General features: G+C 42.2%; 1 protein-coding gene across 1 annotated transcript in view; it reads left to right on the forward strand.

The window, feature by feature from the left end:
* LOC26535340 (angiopoietin-2) overlaps positions 1-23288 on the forward strand; it is a 193271-nt gene that overhangs the window by 122000 nt on the left and 47983 nt on the right. The window contains exons 4-5 of the mRNA XM_039371515.1: positions 2336-2467; positions 2520-2707. Of these exons, the coding sequence (XP_039227449.1) occupies positions 2336-2467; positions 2520-2707 (320 nt within the window). The remainder of the gene's footprint in view (positions 1-2335; positions 2468-2519; positions 2708-23288) is intronic.

Genomic DNA, 23288 nt, shown 5'->3' on the forward strand with positions numbered 1-23288 from the left:
TAAAACTTGTCATTGAGACAATAACAGAGAGAAAAGTAAAATACAAGGAAAAACCTAGGCTCACATCCAAATCCCCTTGCAAGAAAACTTCTTCGAGTATGCAGCCAAAGTCGACTGCACCGCAACGATCAACCAGCCCAGCGTTAAATTTGTTAGGCGGATGCTCGTGTGATGGATCGGACGCTCGTGTGGTCATGGCTCAGCGTTTTGGCCAAGTGCATTGCACTTTACATATAGAACATTTGTTTTCGCAATAGCGGGTGTCAGGTGACTTGAATTTATGTTTTATTAACTTATAGGCAAACGAAGGTAATGGCGAAATTCACATCGCTATACATGGGTGCCATGACGCCAGTCCCTGCTAATTGAGCGGTTTAGTGAGGTTATCCACCAACAAACCAATACGGCAGCACGAAATCGTTCCAGGACACCGACCTCAGCAAGGCCTTCAACCCGTCAGTTGTTTGGTGGCAGAATCCAAGAGCAAACAGTAAAGTAACGGGATTGACATGGCTAATAAGGGTACGGTACAAGTGCAGCACTCAGTCAGTAAATAGCCAGTCAATAGGAAGTGCAGTTAGGGAAGCGAGAATCTGGATTGCGAACGGGATTCGGGAGTCCTTGAAAAGGAAGCGTTCTTAAGGGACTTCCGCTGTTCTGCAACGGTGGTTATGAGGAAAGCTCTGATTTGATCTAACGGCCGACACATCTTGCGGCATTACCACCACTGTAATATCCTAGATCTCGTTCGATCTGTAACGGTCCTGGTTGTCGATCAGGACGAGAACGAGATGAAAAAAAGACGAAGAGTAGCGGAGTAAAACTCAAGTTAAATCAAAAATCTGTTCTCCTCCAAAAAATTAGAAATTTTTGAAAGTATTTGTGATAATTTTTGCCGACTGAGGGGCGTTGGGGGCGTGTCTATCGTACCACTCGATTCGCGATAGGATAGACGCGATATAAAAAACAGTAAAGACAAGAAAATATAATAATATAAGTAAAATTGAATTATGTTTTAAGAAGGAATAATAGCTAAACGAGCGGCAGAGGGTCAGAATTAGAGATAATAGGATATTACTAGGGAAGGTCTGGGTAAAAGGAGCGGATGGGGGCTTCCTTGTGGGACGCTGGATGATAACAATTATTTTTGATGCCTTGTGTACCAGGGAAGTACGCCCAGTCCTTTTAGTATTACCAACGCCATTTTTGAAAGCTGTCTAGATCGGATTGTAAGTTCGACTGGAAAAATATTTCCTTATTCTGTATGCATAGCTTAACATAATCTGCGAACTAAGGACACGAGAAAGTGTTATAAATACGGTGAAAAGTAGCGGACCAGATGGCTACCTAAGTTACTATTTCATGGAGACGGATAAGAAATAACTCCTTCTATATGCGAGGGGACTGCGAAGATTCCAGAGACAAGGTAAACAGTTTGAGTAGAAGCTTACACAAGGTTTCCGCACATAACCTAAGCACACAGCCAGGAATTCCGTCGAATAGACCGGCTCCGACTGACGAATAGAATCGACTTTAATACCGCATATAAGTAAGGCAGTCCGGGATAAGGTTTAGGATCGGAAAGGATCAGATCGACGAATACTACCTCTAGCCACACCAAAACTGCTGATCAGTCTTTTCATGACACCTTTAGTTTGGCGCATAAACGATTTTATCCCCTAGACCAGCATCGCAACAGTATTATAGATTTGGGCACTTAGCTAAGCAATCATTTGTTCAGCCGCTAAAAGCATCGCACTTAGCGTGATAAAACAGCCAACAAGTAAGATTTTGTGTGGGAGAGCAAGATAGCGGATTCACAGTGCGGTTAATGTGCATTTAAAAACAACACCAAGCAGCACAATGCACAAGAGAATGATCAAAACACAAAGACCTATATTGAAAAACTATTAATTTAAAAAATAATTTAAAAGAATATTTAAAATTTTGCACAAATCAGAATAGTTCCACTTGCGAAGCGAACACAGTTTTAATTATTATATATACCAGTATATAAAAACCACCGCTGGTTTTGGTAAATGAAAAAAAAACACGACCATTCGCTTTGAAGTCAGATTACAATGAAAGATTTATTATTTCCCTTTATTTTGTATGGAATATCTACATGATAGGCTTAATGGGAAACATGGTTATGAAAATTGAGGCGCCTCCCTGAGTTTTTTTTATCCAAATCAAGAGTAAGAAACTTCTTAGAATAAGTAACTTAAATATATGTAAATTGGAAACGACAAATCTTGTTTACGCAAGCATTTATTAGAGAATCGTGCAACGCTGACACATTTATTTATTGACAATTTATATATTTTAATTTAAGGGATTTTCCTGTGTAGACATTCTAAATGCTGGAATGAAGCAATCAGGAGTATTTTATTTACAAATTCGAGGTACAACGTATTGGTTTTTAAAGGTATACTGCGATCAAGAAACAACGGATGGAGGTTGGACGGTAAGTAATTACTTACGCATACACACCATTATATCAAGTATGATAATTTTAGGTAATACAAAGGCGCGACGATTTTAAGGACTCCCGTGAAAATTTTAACAGAGACTGGGCCGATTACAAAAATGGGTTCGGTGAACCAAGTAAAGACTTTTGGCTTGGTAATGAGAACATATATATGTTGACAAATAATGAGGAATATTCATTACGTGTAGAACTAGAAGACTTCGAAGGCAACAAACGGTAAGATATTTAAATTCTGCGGACTGAGTTCTATCGAAATTTATTAAGCGTACTATCGCCCCTAAACTTTTATTTATTTACACGTATCCGTGCTTGAGGCGGTCGCGTTTTAATCTTGATCACTTATAGTTAAATAGCTAATCCTGTCTGAAATAATAGGTTTTTTTATATGTATTCTTTAACATATACTGAGGCAAGCAATACAATTTTCTAAACAATTTTTTAGAAGTACTTATCATAACACCCGTACATCTGCTTAAGCGTGCAGCATATTTAATTCTAAAATGTCTTCTCCTGGGTTAAGGGTAAACGAGTTATATGAATTTAACTCGGAAAAAAGATTCAATGAGACAATTTAAAGCGCACTTAAATTTCTGATCTTTCATTTTTCTAATCTTTTAAAAAAAAACAGGAGACTATCAATATGTATCAAGTAATTTTTGAATTGTCTTACATATTTGTTTTCGCTGGCACCCTTTCATTCCTAGCACATTAGGAACAATATGCTCAAATATCCAACTTCCTATTAGGCCTCTTTTGCATTGATGTCATCATGAGATGTCGGCAGCTGTTGTACCCAGAAACGCTATTTAATGCCCATTCTAGATAAAGCTTAAGCTTTTATGATTATTTACGGCTTTTCGAAAATATTTTGCTGTTATTGGAGAAAGATGTGAGTTTAAATCAAAGCTTTTCGTTATGCGCATGTAAGATTGCTGGATTCCAAGAAAAGCTATGAAATCGATATATTGGTTGTCGTCTAAGAAGTTGGCAAAACTGATATCTTGATATTTCGTATAAATTTGTATAACACGGATCACTTCGTGTTAGTCCAATAGTGAGCCCAAACATTTGGATGGTTCCAACTTGTAACGAACTGATTTTTATTTGTCTGCTCGCTACGGAATACGTGCGGCTAGCTCAGTAGAGTTTGTGCGTTCGTCCCACCAAATTTATATAATAACGTGATCACCCGGTTACCAGTAATAACACTCGCAGTTTCGTTCTCGGGTCTTTATTTGAGCTCAGTTTACAATGCACTTGAATTGTCCGGACGCCTCTGCTCTCTCGTCGTAGCGTCGGACCTTCGCCTGGTATTGCCGATGACGGGCGAGAAGGAAGGTCGAGGGGTTAGGGAAGCGTTACCGTTCTCAGACTAGGGTGAACAATTGGCGGGCTCTCAAAGGCATACGCCTCGCTAGCCACAACCTCTTGTCCCTTGCTCTGTCCCAGCCGGTCCCGCCAGACGCTTGTTTAGTTCCTTCCGACGCACCGCGCTATCGCCCGGATACGCCGCAGTCCCTGTAGCAAAACGCCCAGTGAAAGACGAACGTTCCACCCTACCTTTCTCTTCTGTCGGTGCGGTCGGACCTGGATGTCCTGCTCGGCGGCCTGGTTCCCCTGTCTTGCCGCTTTCGTCGTCCTGGGTGGCGCGGACCTTCGTTATGGGCGCCTGTCGCGTGGGCTGAGAATTGTTGTCGTACGCAGACTCACGGAAGCTCACGGCTGTGATCCCCAAGGCATACGCCTGTGGAACAGCAACGCGTCTACCCCACGTCTGGTTCGGACTGGCGGCGCCGGTACCACGCCTGCTTGGATTGCACGGACACACCAGGCTATCGCCTGGTTCAAGCACGCGATCTCCTACACAGTCCACCGGGTCTACACCACAACCCCTGCCGCTTCTTCGGGTGCCCGCTTAGGTCTGGCCTCTCCTGTCGTTTGCCTCCCGGCTACTGGTGCTTCGTCGTTTGGACCTCAGCTACCTGCGTCTCAGTTCGGAGACCTTCTCGTCCCGAACGTCTTGACGTAGCGATCTTGCTCCTTGGTGACTATCACGGTCGTAGCTCCTCTGCTGACTTCGTTCTACGTTGCTGACTCGTACACTTGCTTTCCTTGACTGTCGGTCTCCGACTCCAGACGCTCGTTCTTACGGTACTGTTTCCTTGACTCTCTTACCGTCTCTCCCCTTTCTTCGGGACATTCAACGAGCTTATTGCCCGGTTGCATGGCCTCATTGTCCTTAAGTCCTGGACCCGTAGTCTGTTACCTCCTTCGTGGGTTTTTTTTTTGTTAGAGTCGGATCGGGTCCCCTTCTGTCCCGCTTCCGTCGGGAATGTTCATTGGTGCTCTGGTTCTGACGCTGTAATGGTTGTCAGACTCGCAGTCTGCATCCGTTGTCTCTCGCCTCGGCTTGACGCTAGAACGGCTGCCGAACCCAGTCCGTTCTCAGGTGTTGTCGTTCTCCTGCACGCCTTCCGATGGATCCGACTCCACGTTCTTGCCACCCTTCTCCTCCTGATCCTGCTTTTTTAGGTCGCTGACATGTACCGTGCGTTCCTTTTTGTTCGTCCGGTGGCGAATCTTACATATCACCGGCGATATGAAATCCACAATTTGGTACGCTTGGCTTCCACTGCCTTCTCCGCAGGTTGTAATGCATTGCTTGGTCCTGGGACACCCTCTCTAGGTTCCTGCGCACAATCTCGAAGACCTCTCTCATCTTCTCAGCGTTTCCTTCCGGTGACTCTGGTTGCCTTCCCGTACCTAGCGTTTCTCTGTCATAGAGTGCGTTCGGTAGTCTTGGCTCGCGGCCCTGTGTCAAAAATGCCGGTGAGTAGCCTGTGGAATCCGAAACACTGGAATTCACAGCCAGCATGATTTCTGGCCACCTTTCATCCCAATTCCTCTGGTTCTGTCCGGCAAATTGCGCTATCATTGTCTTCACAGTGCGGTTTGCTCTCTCTGTCGGATTCTCCTGTGGGGTATACGGTGCCGTAAACTGCTGCTTTATCCCCATGTCGTTGAGGAACTTCTTAAAAGCCCGGCTCGTGAACTGCACGCCGTTGTCCGTGATCACCACCTTCGGTACTCCAAATCGTGAGACTATGCGTTCCCTGAACGCTTTCTGCAACGTTTCCGCCGTGGCTGTTCGCAAGGGCACCAACTCTGTCCACTTCGAAAACCTGTCGATCAGTACCAACAACATACTGTTTCCGTGCTTCGATCTTGATAGTGGCCCGACGAAATCGGCGCACACTGTCGCCCAGGGTTCCTATGGGATCTGTGTCAACATCTTTCCCGCCGCCTGCCGCTGATTCGGTTTGAACCTGGCGCAGTCATCGTACTTAGGCCTTTGCGTGTCTCTGCATTCCTGGCCAGTAGTACCGGTCTGCAAGCCGTGCAATCGTCTTCCGACTGCCTACATGACCGGCTGCTGGGGCGTCGTGGTTTTCACGCAAGACCGTTTCTCTCAGCTGCCGCGGAACACATAGCTTCCAGGTCACTACATCCTCGTTCCCTGCTCTATGCGGAATCTGCCTGTAGAGGGTGCTACCCTCCCACACGTAGTCTGGGAACTTTTGAGGCTGTGCTTTTAGCTTTTCTCGCATTTCCTTGATCCAGCTGCACTCTGATTCGGCCCCTTTGTCCTGCGTTTTTCTCAGCATATCGGGTTCTGCTGAGACCGACTCTGGCAGTGGCTGCCTCGACAACGCGTCTGCTACCACGTTCAACCGGCCTTTCCTGTATGCTACCTCGAAGTCATACTGCTGCAGCTCCAACGCCCATCTGGCAATTCTTCCCGAAGGGCTTTCTATGCTGTTCAGCCACTTCAGCGCCATATGATCCGTCACCACCTTTAAGTGGTATCTTTCAAGGTACGGCCTTAGCTTCCGAATAGCCCACACAATTGCCAAGAACTCCTTTTCCGTTGTCGAGTAGTTCTTCTCGGCTCCGTTTAGGGTCCGGCTGGAGTATGAAATGAGGATTGCCCCAATCCCGTAGTCACTGGCGTCCGTTTGCAGGATGAACGTTCTCCCGAAGTCGGGGCACGCCAAGACTGGGTCGGTAACCGTGCCTATCCCTTGGCTTGTGACGCGGTGCCCTAGGTACAGAAGTTCTTGTTTGAAGAACTGGCATTTTTCCTGGTTTATTTTCAGGTTCGCTTTCTTCAAGCGACTGAATACCTCCCTGAGGTTTCTCTTGTGTTCCTCTAGGGTGCGGCCAATCACGATGATGTCATCTTGATACGCAAATGCATGCGGCGACATTTTCGGTCCAATCACCTGATCCAGGGCCCGTTGAAATGTGGCCGACGCGGAGTGCCAAATGGCATCACCTTCCATTGGAACAGCCCTTTCCCTGGGACCGTGAAGGCCGTGAAGCCCCGGCTTGACTCTTCCAGTGGTATTTGCCAATACCCATCCTTTAGGTCCAGGCTGCTTATAAATCGCGCCTCCCTTAGTTGATCGAGGATGTAGTTTATCCGTGGCATCGGGTAGGCATCCTTTATGGAGTTCGCGTTTATCTGCCTGAAGTCCACGCATAGTCTCCATTTTCCCGTTTTCTTCTTCACCATGACTATGGGTGAGCTGTACGGGCTCCTTGAATGCTCTATCATCCCCATCTTCAGCAGTTCGTCCACCTTCGCGTTGATCTCCCCTTGAATCTTTGGATTCTTGGGGTAGTATTCATGGTTATCGTGTGCTCGGCTATACTCGACGTTCCGGTCATGGCTTGAAACTCCGCGAGCTCTGTTTCCAGGAATTTGTCCACGTGGTCCTCTTCGCCGTCCTTTTGGACTAATGCGACCGACAACTTCTCCTCGAGCCACCCGTTGCGTCTGCCTCTGGCCGGTATTCGGATTTCATGACCGGCGCACTTGATCTCGGCCCCGACTTGCGTGAGGAAATTCCACCCCAGCACCAACGCATCCACTATCCCTGGTAATATTAGCAGGCTCATGACGAGTCGCCTGTTGCCGAACTCCACTCCTATTTCGAGCGTTGCGTTGATTTCGCCACACCTTCCATCTGCCAACCTAACCTGCCGTCGTATCCTTGTAATCGCTCCCTGGGCAGCCAGCTTGTCCGTCAGCTCTTCACTTATGAAGCTTGCTGTTGCCCCGGTGTCGATTGTGGCCTTGTACGTGTCCCCACCGATCTTTACCGCTGCGGACAACTGCTGCTCCTCCTCGATTAGTTTTCCGGTTAGTTTGGAGAGGCGGCATCTTGCGACCCCGGCCCGTCTCTCTGCGGCTGGGATCGCTGGCCATTTCCCGCTCTCTGGCAGCATTCTGTGCTTCGGACTCCTACTTTCCCGCACATCCAGCAGAACAGCAGCCTCTGTTCTCGGCAGCCTCTTGCCCAATGGCCGTGTCCGCCGCACCTGCGACACGCTTCCTGTGGATTGGAAATATGGGTTGGGTTCTGACCCGGGTTGCCCCCTGACGTTGTTCCAGTGTGTCTCTGTGCGGTGACTGGCGGCCTCCATAGGGTCGTGTTTTGTCGCCTGGCCTGGACCGGGGTATATTGTGCCCACTGTTCCCGGGTATGCGTGCCCGGATCTCCTGAGTCCTCACACCTTCTGCACGTGACGTGTGTTGCGGCCGGGGCTTTGTTGTGGCTGTATTTGTGCTCTTCCGCAAATGCCTCCCGTTCCCTGTGCAGTTCCTCGTATTCATCTGCCAGGATCATGAAAGCCTCTAGGTCGTCCACGTGGTAGGATCTCAACGCTATTCGGAGGTCTGGCGTGCAGTTCTCCTTGATGAGCTCCAGCGTTTCTTTCTTCCCATACCCAAGGGGTCTTATTAGGGTCTGCATCTCGACCATGTAGTCCTTGAATGCCTCCCTGAACCCTTGCTTCCTTTGTCTCGCCTTGTCCGCGAGCTTCGTGAAGTATCCCCTGGGCAGGAAATACGTCTGGAAACTGTCTATGAACTCGGCCCAAGTCCTCCAGTGCTTGTTGGTGGCTATGTACCACTTCAGAGCCTTTCCCTGCATTAATTCCGGCATAGCTCGGGGAATCATATTCAGGTCCAACCCGTATGTGTTTGCGGACCATTCCCCCTGCTCCAGGAATTCGAGGGGTTTTTCTTCTCCGTCGAAGCGAAAAGACCACTCTCTTACTTGCTTCGCTACTTTCGCGTAGTCTGGCGGGCTGGGCCTGGGTCTTTCTGGACTTGGCCTCCTTTCCCTGCTTGTCTCTCTCCGTTGCCCTTCTCGAAACATCTCCTCCATGTTCAGACTTGCGATTAAGTCTTCACCCTCGGGGTTCGTAAGTTTTATGCTTGGACCTGGTCTGTCCGGATATGCTGCCTCCAATTCTGTCCAGACTGCTGCGAGCTTTGGGTCGTTCTCTGTCTCTGCGTAGTACTCCACTAGGGCTTTCCGCATGTCCTCTGTCCTTCCGGACAGCGATATGCGCAACCTCTGTGCGACATACGCGAAATCTTCCTTTTTGAGACGGTAGATCCAACTTCTACCCATACTGCTTTATTTGTGTTTACTGCCGGGATAATCACGTTATTTGGGCGCCAGATGTAACGAACTGATTTTTATTTGTCTGCTCGCTACGGAATACGTGCGGCTAGCTCAGTAGAGTTTGCGTAGTAGAGAATCCTATTTTTGATAACAAGAGTTGCTAGTTAATTGTAATTTTGCAACGATCCAAACGTCTATGTCATTCGTTTTTAAAAATAAAGATATTGCAACCCCAGTGATCGCAACAACTACAATCTTCTGAAAAAAACAAATAAGAATCAAAACAAATCTTCAAAGGAAAGTAAAAACAAGTTCTGAACAGAAACCGTTACAAAAGTAGACCATCGAAGTCGCCGCACCGCACAGAGCAACCAGCCCATAACTTACGAACCCACCAACAGATTTTCCGCATACATTCTCCGACCAAAAACATTATTAACCAGACACTCCAATACACATTTAATAGGCTATAAACACCCTCACCTATTACGGGACCACCCGTTCTGGGGCTTCCCAACAACAAATACTTATTATATGAAACGACAAATCTTCCACACACTTTTCAACACACAATACTTACATGCATATCGCCCCTCACGCCAAGTGGGAAATACTAAACGACCTCCATTGCAGCGACCATTTTCTATTGCCACGACCCTATTTCCAACAACTGGTACACAAAAATTAAACAGACCCTTTTTCAAGCTAATAGAAGCCAACCGAGAACAGAACAACGTACTCACTTAACAAGCCAGAAATACCCTACTTCCCTAGCACAAACCTCACCAAACATACTAACATACAGGGTCCCATGGTGGAATAAGCACCTCGACCAACTATAAAAACAAATACAACTTGCCTCATAAAAATTATACCATAGAAAACATTATCGAATATAGACGCACAAAATGAAAAATTTAGGTAAACAAAAAACAGACCCTTCTAGTTCTTTACCTCAACCATCCAACACACTACCCCTTCATACAAAATATGGGCCAATAAAAGACTATTCTGCGGACTAAACCCAGTAAAACAAAATTCATACTATCTCAAACCCAGTGAACAATGAGACACAACAAAATGTATAACATTTTAGCACAATAGCTTTTCAGAGGAGTTCCGAAACAATAAATACAACTATACCCCCTCTCCAACTGACCAAACCATAGAAAAAACAACACATCCCGAACTTATTTCAGCCATTTAAACATTAAAAAGATCTTCTCCAAGACAATAGAATTTCATAAAAAAGATCAACGAAGTCAAAAATGCACACCACCCTTGTCACTCTTGATTTTTCAAGAGCCTTCGAATGGGTATGTGAGCTCTTCCAATTACGGCATTCACCAACGACTTCTTCCGTTTAGTAAATTGAAATAAAAAATAAAAACAAGCTTCAGAATAGATAACCTCTTTAAAAATGTAGGGAATTGGGGTCCTACTCAGGGGCATAGCTATCCCTATCCAAATGCCAACTCCAAATATTTAAAATACTCAACTGTAGTTTTTAAATAAGCTGCGTTAACATACAAATTCCTTTCTCTAATACATTAACAAATCTAGGTATAACAACAAACAACAAATATAAATGGAATACACACTTCGATTTCCTTTTACCTATGCTCCACAGTAAACTATATATAATAAAATGTCTATCCAATTTAATTGCAACGTTCAACTACGCAATAAGTCTAGCCCTCGGAGCCCATCGCTCCAATCCAATAAATAACTTACTCTACGAAGCAAATATTTTCTCCTTAGAAATAGAACACACCAATTTACAGGTTTGTCAAGCTAAATTAATATACAAGGAAAACACTACTAATAATAAAACAGACTTAAATCCAAGCTTAATCTACCCTACAAACCAGAAAAGCTCCATAAATAAAGACCATCCTGGGCCCTTAACAATCTAATAGACACATCACTCCAAACCAATTAAAAACAAGAAACATCTCCAGAATTATGACGTAACTGTACCATATTCACTGTTCACCAAATTAACTGCACAATAACACTCGCCATCACAACGGAAACATACTCATACTAGGAAATAGCATTTCTTCTCTTTATTTTATTTCTGATCTCTATGTCGTATTGATGCTTATAAATTAATAACGATAATCCTAGATAGATGTGCTTTAAGTTTTTATTTTTAAATCGTGGCTCTGGCCTTCATTCTACTGGTGGTGGTCTTTAGGAAGCGTCTTTAAGAATGCGTCTGCTACATAGCCAATTACTTTAGTCTTGGCACATCGTTTTATACGCTAACCACAGTGTCCCAGACTTTTTGCTCTGAGAATTTTAAAGAGACCTATCGAGTTAATTCATATACATATATGCATATATTCTCGTTCTTCTTTTATTTTTATACGATTAGTAAATATACGTATATTTTTGTAAAATTGATAACCGAAGAGTGTCGGTATAAAATAAAATATTTTATTGTTAGCCTTGTCCAGGCAATACATTTCATTAATAGACAATAAATGTTCAATGTTCAATAATGTTTAAATAAAAATAACTTTTCAGCGGCGATTATCCGCCTTGTTTTTGTTATGCAAAAACAAGATTATTAAATATACGTATATTTTTGTAAAATTGATAACCGGAGGGTGTCGTTATAAAAGAAAATATTTTATTGTTAGCCTCGTCCAGGCAATACATTTCATTAATAGACAATAAATGTTCAATGTTCAACTTTTCAGCGGCGATTATCCGCCTTGTTTTTGTTATGGTAAAACAAGAGCCCTCAGAGCGACGTTTGTAGTCGTAAATAGCCAACCATTTTTATACCCGTTACTCGTAGAGTAAAAGGGTATACTAGATTCGTTGAAAAGTATGTAACAGGCAGAAGGAAGCTTTTCCGACCATATAAAGTATATATATTCTTGATCAGGATCAATAGCCGAGTCGATTTGGCCATATCCGTCTGTCCGTCCGTCTGTCTGTCCGTATGAACGTCGAGATCTCAGGAACTACAAAAGCTAGAAAGTTGAGATTAAGCATACAGACTCCAGGAACATAGACGCAGCGCAAGTTTGTCGAATCATGCTGCCACGCCTACTCTAACGCCCACAAACCGCCCAAAACTGCCACGCCCACACTTTTGAAAAATGTTTTGATATTTTTTTCATTTTTGTATTGGTGTTGTAAATTTCTATCGATTTGTCAGAAAATTTTTTGCCACGACCACTCTAACGCCCACAAACCGCCCAAAGCTGCCACGCCCACACTTTTGAAAAATGTTTTGATATTTTTTTATTTTTGCATTAGTCTTGTAAATTTCTATTAATTTGTCAAAAAACTTTTTGCCACGCCCAATCTAACGCCCACAAACCGCCCAAAGCTGCCACGCCCACACTTTTGAAAAATGTTTTGATATTTTTTTTCATTTTTGTATTAGTCTTGTAAATTTCTATCGATTTGCCAAAAAACTTTTTGCCACGCCCACAAACCGCCAAAAACTGTCAGTGTTAAAGACCTCCTTCACACTTTCACTAGCTGAGTAAGGGGTATCAGATAGTCGGGGAACTCGACTATAGCGTTCTCTCTTGTTTTTTTTAAGTGCGCACCGGTGCCGGTGATGAATTCGATACTCCCCGCTAAAAACAATTATAGTCAATTTGACATAATCTTTGTATGATAGCCTTTAATTTTTCTGTACTACACATGGCACATGGCCAACAATTTATTAATTAATAAAATTATGCTATTATTTTAACAAAACAAAATAACAAAAACAAATTTCCAAAAGGGGTGCGGAGCCCGCGGCGATCCATCAGGCATGCGGACGCATGAAGGGGAGGGAATGCGGTCGAAACATTGCCTAATCGTTTTACGATCTAGCTACAGCTTAGCTTGAGGACTGATGACTGACAAACTGTACGAACTTTCACAGGCTTTTCTAATATTTATTCTCCCTCGGCCTGAGTCCTTCCTAGGACACGGGCACAAATACGCGGACGAAAAAGGTTATACTAGATTCGTTGAAAAGTATGTAACAGGCAGAAGGAAGCATTTATAAAGTATACAAGCTCACCCGGACTTCATCTCACCTAGCCGTGATTCAATTTATGCTATATAAACAAAAACAATTTTTTCTCTGTGTAGCATGAAAACAACTATTATTGCAAATGTGTAAGAATATGGTATATCAGTGAGAGGCGTGAATCGCTGTGCGCGAAAAGGGAATGTGAAAATAACATCATACCGAACAATTTGTTAAATTCCTTGAAATTTATTCTCTTAATGCTAGGGCGTGTACAATATTCTTGGTTAGCCGATTTTTAGCTAGGACAAACAAACTGGAGGGTTTACCCACTCGAGAGCATGCCACGTATAATTGACCATGTGAAAAACATGGTGTGCTCAAATCTAAGCCACAAATCCACATCGATTGGCCTTTGGACTTATTAATTGTCATGGCAAATGCCAATCGAATTGGAAACTGAATTCGTTTAAATGGACATGGCACATCTGTGGGGATAATAGGGACTCGCAGTATCAATCAGAGTCATATTCTAGCTTCAAAGCGAACGGTCGTGTTTTTTTTCTGCGCTCCGAATTTATTTTTGTTTTGCTAAATCCAGCGGTGGAATTTAACAAATTCTTTAATAATTCAATTTCGTAATCCGTACTAGTTAAAGTTCCGTTCGCTTCGCGAGTGAATCTTTTGTGATATGTGCATTACTTTAATAAATTAATTCAATCTGTTCTCTTTCTGTCTTTGCGTTTTGTTTACTCTCTCTTTCGTGCGTTGTCCGTAGTCCTGTTTGGTGTTGTTTTTGTACTTAACTGCACGGTGCACCCGCTCTCTCGCTCTCCCACACAAAATCCTAAAGTGCAGACTGCGCTCTTGCGGTACATTTCCTGATTTTGTCTTTTGGTACAGTGGTCAAAACCCATTTAAACATGGAAACCAATGTTGTCTGCTTCCATAACAAATGCCGTCAGGTAATAAAGCCTGAGCAGTAAAAAATGACCTGTTGGCTATGTGATAGAATGGTGCACACTAAGTGCGCTGGTTTTAACGGCCGAACAAGTGATGACCTAGCTAAAGGCCCTAATCTAAAATACTGTTGTGATACTTGCCTAGGAGTTGCGAATGAAATGCAACTCTTTATGCGCCAAACTAAAGGTGGCTTGAAAGGACTGATCAGCAGTTTTGGCGTGGCTAGAGATATTTTTCGTCGAGCTGATGATCTTCTTTCTGCGCTTGATTCACAATTTAATAGACTCAAACTATTAGAAGAATCTCCAAAGCGCAAGAAAGCCGCTGGTGGTAGGCTGCCCACAAGTGGCCAGATCACTGCCCCATCCTCCTCTACTACTTCTACTTCTTTATCTTCAAAAAACTAAAATCTAGTCTCACTATCTGTTATCAAAATGTAAGAGGCTTATGTAGTAAGCTAACTAATTTGTATTCTAATAGCCTTTCCTTTGCATCCCATATTATTGTGTTTGCAGAGACTTGGTTAAAACCGGAGATACTTAACTCCGAAGTTTTCCCAGGTATATACACAGTATACAGGCATGATCGTCCCTCCAGGCGGGGAGGTGGAGTCCTAATTGCTGTTAGGTCTACCCACACGTCAGAGGAGGTACTTTTTGATGAGTTTCGTAACTTAGAATTCTTATGTGTAAAGCTGTCATTTTCTGATAGCTATGTTTATATTACGTGCTCTTACATTTTGCCGTCTTATAAATTTCCTGAATATATAAACCATTTGTCCTCTATCCAATCCGTTTCAAATAGATTGTCCGATAGGGACCAACTGGTTGTTCTAGGCGGTCCACAGAAGAACAATCGAATATTCTTCTGCCTGTAGCCCAGCATGACTTTATTAACGGCTTAATTATATTAGAAATTCTCTTGGTCGATTATTGCATCTATGCTTTGTTATAAGTCTTCAGGACTTGTGTTTCTGACTAGAGTAGCACCTCTTAGTCAAGCAGAAGATCCATATCATCCAACTTTCGAGGTGACAATCAACACAGGTACCGTAATAAAAGAGAGGTAAGATAAGTCAACCAAACGAATTCATTGATTTCGTTAAGCAAACTTTCTGAGGCTAAACAGGCAGAAGGAATCGTTTCCGACCATATAAAGTATATATATTCTTGATCAGGAGCAATAGCCAAGTCGATCTGGCCATGTCCGTCTGTCCGTCCGTCTGTCTGTTCGTATGAATGTCGAGATCTCAGGTACTATAAAAGCTAGAAAGTTGAGATTAAGCATGCAAATTATATTTTATACTGCGGTGATTATTAAACAAAATATATAATTTTTATTTTGTATTCATCATATGACATTGTTTTATCATTTATAGATTTATAAGATTAATCTTTGGATCGGTGTCCGATCTTTTTCCGTTTCCAAATAGGACTGTCAGCTTAAGAATAATTATTTTTCTCCAAACCTCGGCCAGGAGCTTTTCGTAAAACTTCTAAAATTTGGATCTGTGTTTAAATTAAAAGCTTGGTAATGAAATTGCTTCATTGCTTTGTGAAATTCAAATTTGTTGACCAATGCAGATTGCAGATTGAAGCGCAATAAGTTCTTGGTCACCAAGATAGTTAGTTTATCGTTACGATAGTTAGTTTATCTAAGTAGCCACGCTGTGGACCGGCCGCGGATTGGTTCTCACGACTTGGTGGAAGATTTGGATTTGTTTATATAAATAGTTTCAGGCCGGCGAAGTGCAGCTTTGAGAACAAAGGAAAGTCAATCGTTCAGATTGGATTTCGAAAAATTGTTTATAATTTGGGCTAGGGCCCCTGTTGATTCAAATATGGAGCGTCCCGATTCATTTCGAGTTTTATTTAGGTGATCTCTTAATTCTCTTAAAAATTCTTCTTGATTAAAAGATTTTTCTATATCTGGCCAATGTTTTTTGATTACAAATATAACGTGGATATATTTATTAACAATTAAAAAAATTAAATATATAATGACTAAAATTAACAATTTATGGGATGGAAAGTGATTTCTTGGTATTATTAATTTTAATGAATGGATTTAAAGTTTTTATATTATCTAAAGATAGTTCTGAATTATTGAATTCCAATATTCCCATATTTCCAGATTCTTAAAGTGATTAGTGGTAATGTACTCAAGTATTTTTATACCCGTTACTCGTAGAGTAAAAGGGTATACTAGATTCGTTGAAAAGTATGTAACAGGCAGAAGGAAGCGTTTCCGGCCATTTAAAGTATATATAAGTTAATTTATTTGTTTATGAATGAGATAAAAAATAAATTTACAATTTTATTTTTTCCACCTTTATTGATTGAATGCAAAAATTAGACTAAATTAAAGTTCTACTCTAGCTCCCTAATCTGGCCTTTTGTGAATCAGAATTTTGTATAGCGGTGGCAGCGATGGTGGCAGCGCTGGTGCAGCGACGGTGGCAGCGACGAATCAAAGTTTGATAACAGTGTGTCAGTTGTGCAGTCGGCTGTAATTGGTTAATTGCAGTTCTGCTGATGACTTCTTAATAAATTTGGCTTTTTCCTGTTGTCGTCAATATTTCTCATGAATTGCATGTGCCCGTGTGACCTGCTTATCCATTTCCTGTTGTGGCTGATATTTATTAGGAATTGCAGGTGCCCGTGTGAACTGTTTTGCAACTGCAGTTTAATGCTCTGTTAATATTGCTTGTGTTATGATTTGGTTTACTTTTTGTTGGCGCGTGCAGGAAATAGTGCAGACGCTGACCTAAGCTTTACTTTATAAGCTTTTGGTAAAGCGTGTTGTTAACTTATATTCTTGATCAGGATCAATAGCCGAATCGATCTGGTCATGTCCGTCTGTCCGTCTGTCGTTTTGTCCGTTTGCATGAATGCTAAGATCTCAGGAACTACAAAGCTAGAAAATTGAGATTAGGCATACAGACTCCAGAGACATAGACGCAGCATAGACACGAATTTATTGGATCATAAAGAAGTCGTCATGATTCTGTCAGAAATTGACAGCCTTCCCTATCAAAATGTAGTTGAAGCAGTGAAATTCTCTAGCCAACCATACTTACAAACGGGACCGTCCTTCCGTATATCTGGTGCCACAGGTGCCTTATCCGATGGAGAGGGTCGGTTTATCTTCCAACGGAAACTAATATGTTTCTACGCTTGTAAATTCAATATTAACGGGGAAGAAAATAAGAAACTGAAAAAAACGGTACTAGACAATTAAGACAGGAACATTTTAAAGCTTGCGGCTCAAAGTGTGTTCCTTGTTAGTCCTGTTATTTCTTTTAAAGGATGCTAGTGTCCTTGCTCCTTGACGTTTTTCTTCGAGACTGGAGTTATCCCTGAGTCTTCCCCTCGATGGACAGAAGGATAATTGCCCGGGTATTTGATGTACGGATGACTACCTCTGGGTATTGACTACGGATGTTTTCCCGGGTACCGACGGACTACGGGTCTTTACCCGGTTACTGACTGCTGGTGCTTACCCGGGTACTGACTGACTTTTCTTCGGTGAGCCATGGTCTTTTTATACCGGCATAGAGCTTTTTCTGATCTTTTAGTCTTCTATGCCAAGTGTTCCCAACTAGGAATCATATTTCCCGCTTTTCCCTATTTTGGGGAGAATACCCCTTCGATGAAATGTGCCCGGAACTGGTGTTGATTTTCTTTACTTTCTGTAATCTATTGCGGCCGCTGACCGGGTCATCGGAGACTCTTTTATTGTCGACTTGCATTTTTTTTGTCGCAATCCAACTGAGCCAACACGGTGATGGTACCCCATCCCGTGCTTTTAGATTCTGGTTTTGAATCTTCAAAATCTTACGATCTCACGCAATAAAAATAAAAATTTTTACGTTTAATGAAAATGAGAATTGTTATATTTTGTCATTTAAAAAAAAAATTGTGCAGCTGAATATATATATATATATATTCAGTACCGGAGACGTGGAAATATTAGTTGTTATATTTGTTTGGCTCACATATTTGTTTTCAATAAAAAAATTGTCCGACCGCATTGTTAGTAAAAAGCCTAGCAGATATTAGTCTTTTTGGATTTAGAAATTAAAATTAAGGCAAATTGGGTCATTGGCATTTATTTATGCAGCCCGTTTGCGTTGTTTCGCACCTTGCGAAAGCTTTTCAATGTCTTCAAGACGCTCTTTGTAGCGTTGCAGGGACGTCTCTGGCCAACTTGGTCATTTCCTTGACCAGTCGTCGTTGTTGTAGTAGCATTACCCTTTTTCCGGAGCGTTTGTGCTTTTTTGGTTCCTCCCTTTCCTGCCTTGCCCGGTACTCAGCTATTGTAGGGTTTTGCTCCAGAGCTTCTTCCAACGTTGACAAGTCCCTTTGTATCGTGGTCTGCGCGTTTGAGAATTGTGCCTCCTCTGCCATCAATTGTTGTGTGTTGTTGTTATTATTATTGATCCGTCGACAGCGGCGATGACGTCATCATACACAAATACACTCGGGCAACGTTGGTGCTGAGTTGCTGTTGTTATTTTTAGACAAATTTTATGGGCGATTTGGCTGGCAAGGTGGCAATGCATTTGCTGTCAGGCGGAGGCGAGACTCAGTCTTAAGTCCTGATGTCATGACGTCCTGTCATGGTCGCCATATAATATTTGAAGGATTCCAAAGAAGGTTCGGTGTATCAAGAGCAGACACTCTGCTCTGTTAGAATCACTTTATTAAAATGTTTCTTGTGCGCTCATCTTGGGCTAAGCTGACCCGTACATACAATACTTATTATATATACATATAGTTCCATATACATATACATAAGCATGCAGAAGGCATGTATATACATATACATATGTATGCAGAAGGCATGCATATGCTATGTATAGCCTGACCACTTGAGCTGCATAGCTCAGCATTCCTACGCTCCGCGATCGGCTTATGTAAAAGCGTTAGATCGTATTACTTGAACGCTGAAATACTTGTGTAATTGTTGGTGATCTTTTGGGTACTTGAATGTTATGTTTATTATGACAAAGTGTCACAATGTTTTGAAGCGAAGTTGTATCTATTAATTTATTATATTTATAGGGTAAATATGCTACAATAGCTGATGTTCCAGGAAATGCAGAGGGGTCCGATTTTTAAAGCTCTGATAATAATATATTGAGTACCCAGAAGCATTACAGAAGGCACAAGTCGAAGGGCTTAGACTTGTGTCATCTTCTAGCTTCAAAGCGAATGGTCGTGTTTTTTTTCTGCGCTCCGAATTTATATTTGTTTTTGACAAATTCAGCGGTGGTTTTTAATAAATTCTAGAATGAATCAATTGCGTACTCTGTACTAGTTAAGGTTCCGTTCGCTTCGCGAGTGAAACTCTTATGATTTGTGCATTATTTAAATAAATTAATTCAATTTGATCTCTTTCTGTCTTTGTGTTTTGTTTACTCTCTCTTTCGTGCATTGTCCGTAGTGCTGTTTGGTGTTGTTTTTGTGCTTAAACTGCACTGTGCACCCGCTAAGGTCCCAAATCTAAAATACTGTTGTGATACTTGCCTAGGAAACTGTTTAAGCGCCAAACTAAAGGTGGCTTGAAAGGACTGATCAGCAGTAGTAGTAGTAGTAGCCTAAGGGGAAGGCCCTGCAACCTCCGACAAGTGATCAACAGGAGTCCACAGCTGATCAGTTGACGATCGCAGAAAACCCGCAAATGTTGCTAAGATCGGCAGCTAAAAAGGATTCGGAGAAATCCGATCAATCCGTTGTGGAGGGAGCGCAGCCTGGGATTGGTACAGATTCCGTTTTGTCCGCACTGGTTTCTCAACCGGTGATTCCACCTGTGATTAAGTCCGGACTACCGGCACAAATTTGCACTTCAGAAATTCAAACCCCTCTCGGTGGTTCCACTGAAGAAACAAATTTTCGTTTCTCAGCTTTCCCCTGATCAAACATCATCTGATGTATTGTCTTATATTCAAGACAAAATAAAAGCCGACAAAATAAAAGTGGAAATATTTAACTTTTCTTACGCTAAACATATCATCTTTCAAGGTAACTGTCCCTAATAAGCTATTTTCGACCATATGTTCTGGCGATTTTTGGCTGGATAGTATGGTGGTGAAATAGTTCAAAACTAAGAATTAAAATATACATGCTCTTCTACATTTACTTCTCCCTCTTAAAAAAACTAAAATCTAGTCTCACTATCTGGTATCAAAATGTAAGAGGCTTGTGTAGTAAGCGAACTAAATTGCATTCAGATAGCCTTTCCTTTGCATCCCATTTTATTCTTTTTACAGTGACTTGGTTAAAACCGGAGATTCTTAACTCTGAAGTTTTCCCAGCTATGTACACAATATGCAGGCATGATCGTCCCTCCAGGCGGGGAGGTGGAGTCCTGATTGCTGTTAGGTCTACCCTCACGTCAGTGGAGCTACTTTTTGACGAGTTCCGTATCGTATAATTCATATGATTAAAGCTGTCATTTTCTGATAGCTATGTTTATATTATTACGGTCTCGTACATTCCGCCGTCTTCTGAACTTCCTGAATATATTAACCATTTGTCCGCTATCCAATCCGTTTCAAACAGACTGTCCGATATGGACCAACTAGTTGTTCTAGGTGACTTTAATATACCTAGCACTAAGTGGTCCACAGAAAAACAGTCGAATATTTTCCTGCCTATAGCACAGCGTGACTTTATTGACGGCTTGCTTGACATATCGTTGTCGCAAGTTAATTATATTCGAAATTCTCTTGGTCGTTTATTGGACATATGTTTTGTTACAAGTCATGAACGTGTGTTTCTGACTAGAGTAGCACCTTTTAGTCAACCAGATGATCCATACCATCCAACTTTCGAGGTGACAATCGGCACAGGTACCGTAATAAAAGAGAGGCCAGATAAGTCAACCAAACGAATTCATTGTTTTCGTAAGGCAAACTTTCGGAGGCTAAATTTTTTTATATCTGGCTTTAATTGGTCCGATCTATATTCTTGTAACATAATGGCCGATTCCATAGATATTTTTATACCCGTTACTCGTAGAGTAAAAGGGTATACTAGATTCGTTGAAAAGTATGTAACAGGCAGAAGGAAGCGTTTCCGACCATATAAAGTATATATATTCTTGATCAGGATCAGTAGCCGAGTCGATCTGGCCATGTCCGTCTGTCCGTCCGTCTGTCTGTCCGTATGAACGTCGAGATCTCTACTACAAAAGCTAGAAAGTTGAGATTAGTAATACGGACGCCAGGGACATAGACGCAGCGCAAGTTTGTCGAATCATGCTGCCACGCCCACTCTAACGCCCACAAACCGCCCAAAACTGCCACGCCCACACATTTGAAAAATGTTTTAATACTTATTTATTTATATTTGCCAAAAAAATGTTGGCCACGCCCACTCTAACGCCCACAAACCGCCAAAAACTGTTCTTCGCACTTACATTAGCTGAGTAACGGGTATCAGATAGACGGGGAACTCGACTTTAGCGTTCTTTCTTGTTTTTAACCTTATTCGTGGTGAAGTGGATAGTCCCGACTTGGTTAGTCGGCTAAACTTCACTGTTCCAAGCAGATTTACTAGAAATTACGTACCTCTAATTTTAAATCATTGTAGATCTAACTATGAGTTGCATGATCCCTAGATTCTATCCAATTATCTCTAATTCTGACTCCTTGCCGTTTTTAAAGCGATCAATACTAACGTAGTTAGAATTCTTAGGTCTTGCTACTATATACATATATTTCCTTGTCCTTTACTGTCTTCGAGCAGTACGATACACGGCAGCGCCCCTCGGTCGGTTGGGCGGGAGGTGTGGCCGTGGGACTTGCGCGTAAAAAAAAAAATATATATATATATATATATTTTCACCTCGGAACTTTCCATTGAAAATGCTGGCTGCTAATGTGAGCTCCAATCTTTAATTCTAAAAGCGGTGGCATGCCTGGATAATCCAATGAGTTTAAAAACTCTGTGGGAAAACTAACAGCTTCGCGTTCTACACAAACTTTATCAATAGGATTGTATGCTACTGAGTTCCCTGGCAACAACTTGTTGTATGTCTCAGCGTCCTGTTTAATGCCGCAAGAGAATGTTTGTGTGCCATAGTACATTCATCCCAGATGATTATTTTACATTGCTTCAGCACTCTGGCCATGGACAATTGTTTTTTTATGTTGCACACCGGGTCAGGGTTATTTTGAGTGCAAGGCATACATCTTTATATGTTGCATACTGTTGTCCATCCACCGTATGTACATATATCTTGAAATGATAACGGGCCAGTAACATTAACCAACAACAGTCGAAGATAAAAGCACTCAGTCTGCCTTGGATTGTCTGTAAACACCCTCCCCAAGGCGTTCGAATTGAATAAATTGGGACATGTATCAACTGGTAAGCCTTGCTTGCGGGGAGTCCAAATTTTTGTTTGAGCCCATGTGAAATAGCGTGGTACTTCTGAATAGAGTAATGTTCGTGCAAAGGCCCCATAATCATCCGCACGATTACACAATTCAAAAAATGCAATGAGTGTCGTTTTTGGTGGATTTATCGCAAGGTTAATAGATTTTTCGTTCGTTAAAAATACACGCAGTCCATTTTCAAGATGGACGACTAATTGAATAACTGCTGGATCCCGCTCATGTATAGGAAAGCCAAAGATACGCCAAGCAGCTTCGTTGATTAATTTGAGGAGCATTAGTAGTGGTATTTTCCACTCTAAACACGGACATGTCACTGCCTTTATGGACATACTTGCAAATGTATTTGATGCTCTCGACAGGATTCAAGGTTAATATGAGCATTATATGTCTTGCTCAGCAAAGGCTAATATGGCACCACCCAACGATTGTTTATGTCAATTTCTGTGTTGTTGATGGTTTCAATAAATGATCGCCCACCATTACCGGTATTCCTCCTACGATAATAATCCAATAATCCGTCGAGATTTGTTATGGTATCGTTAGTGAAATTTTTTGGGAAATGTTTGGTACATTTCCATCTACCATGCAAGGCGATGAAGGATTGAGAATACCGCATGGACCATGAATCATGTTTGCTGTAACAATATCAAACAGCAATTGGTCTGTAGACGGATCTAGAATATCCGCGGAAATTATATTATCGATTTCAGGTTGGATTTTGTCGGCTAACCAAACCAAAATGTGTGCATGAGGTAATCCTCGCTTTTGCCATTCAACCGAATACAGCCAGCAACGTGTGGGACCAAATACATGTAATTTAGTAATTAAATTTATGAAAGACTTCAACTTCTGTCTGAACACACGTGCTGTAAAGTCATGACGATGTATAGCATTTTGTCATGACAAAAGCAAACATATAATCTCTGGCCAGTTCGGGTTACATGTAAACGTGATAAA

The sequence above is a fragment of the Drosophila yakuba genome, chromosome 2L (genome assembly GCF_016746365.2).
Source record: "Drosophila yakuba strain Tai18E2 chromosome 2L, Prin_Dyak_Tai18E2_2.1, whole genome shotgun sequence".
Classification (NCBI taxonomy): Eukaryota; Metazoa; Arthropoda; class Insecta; order Diptera; family Drosophilidae; genus Drosophila; species Drosophila yakuba.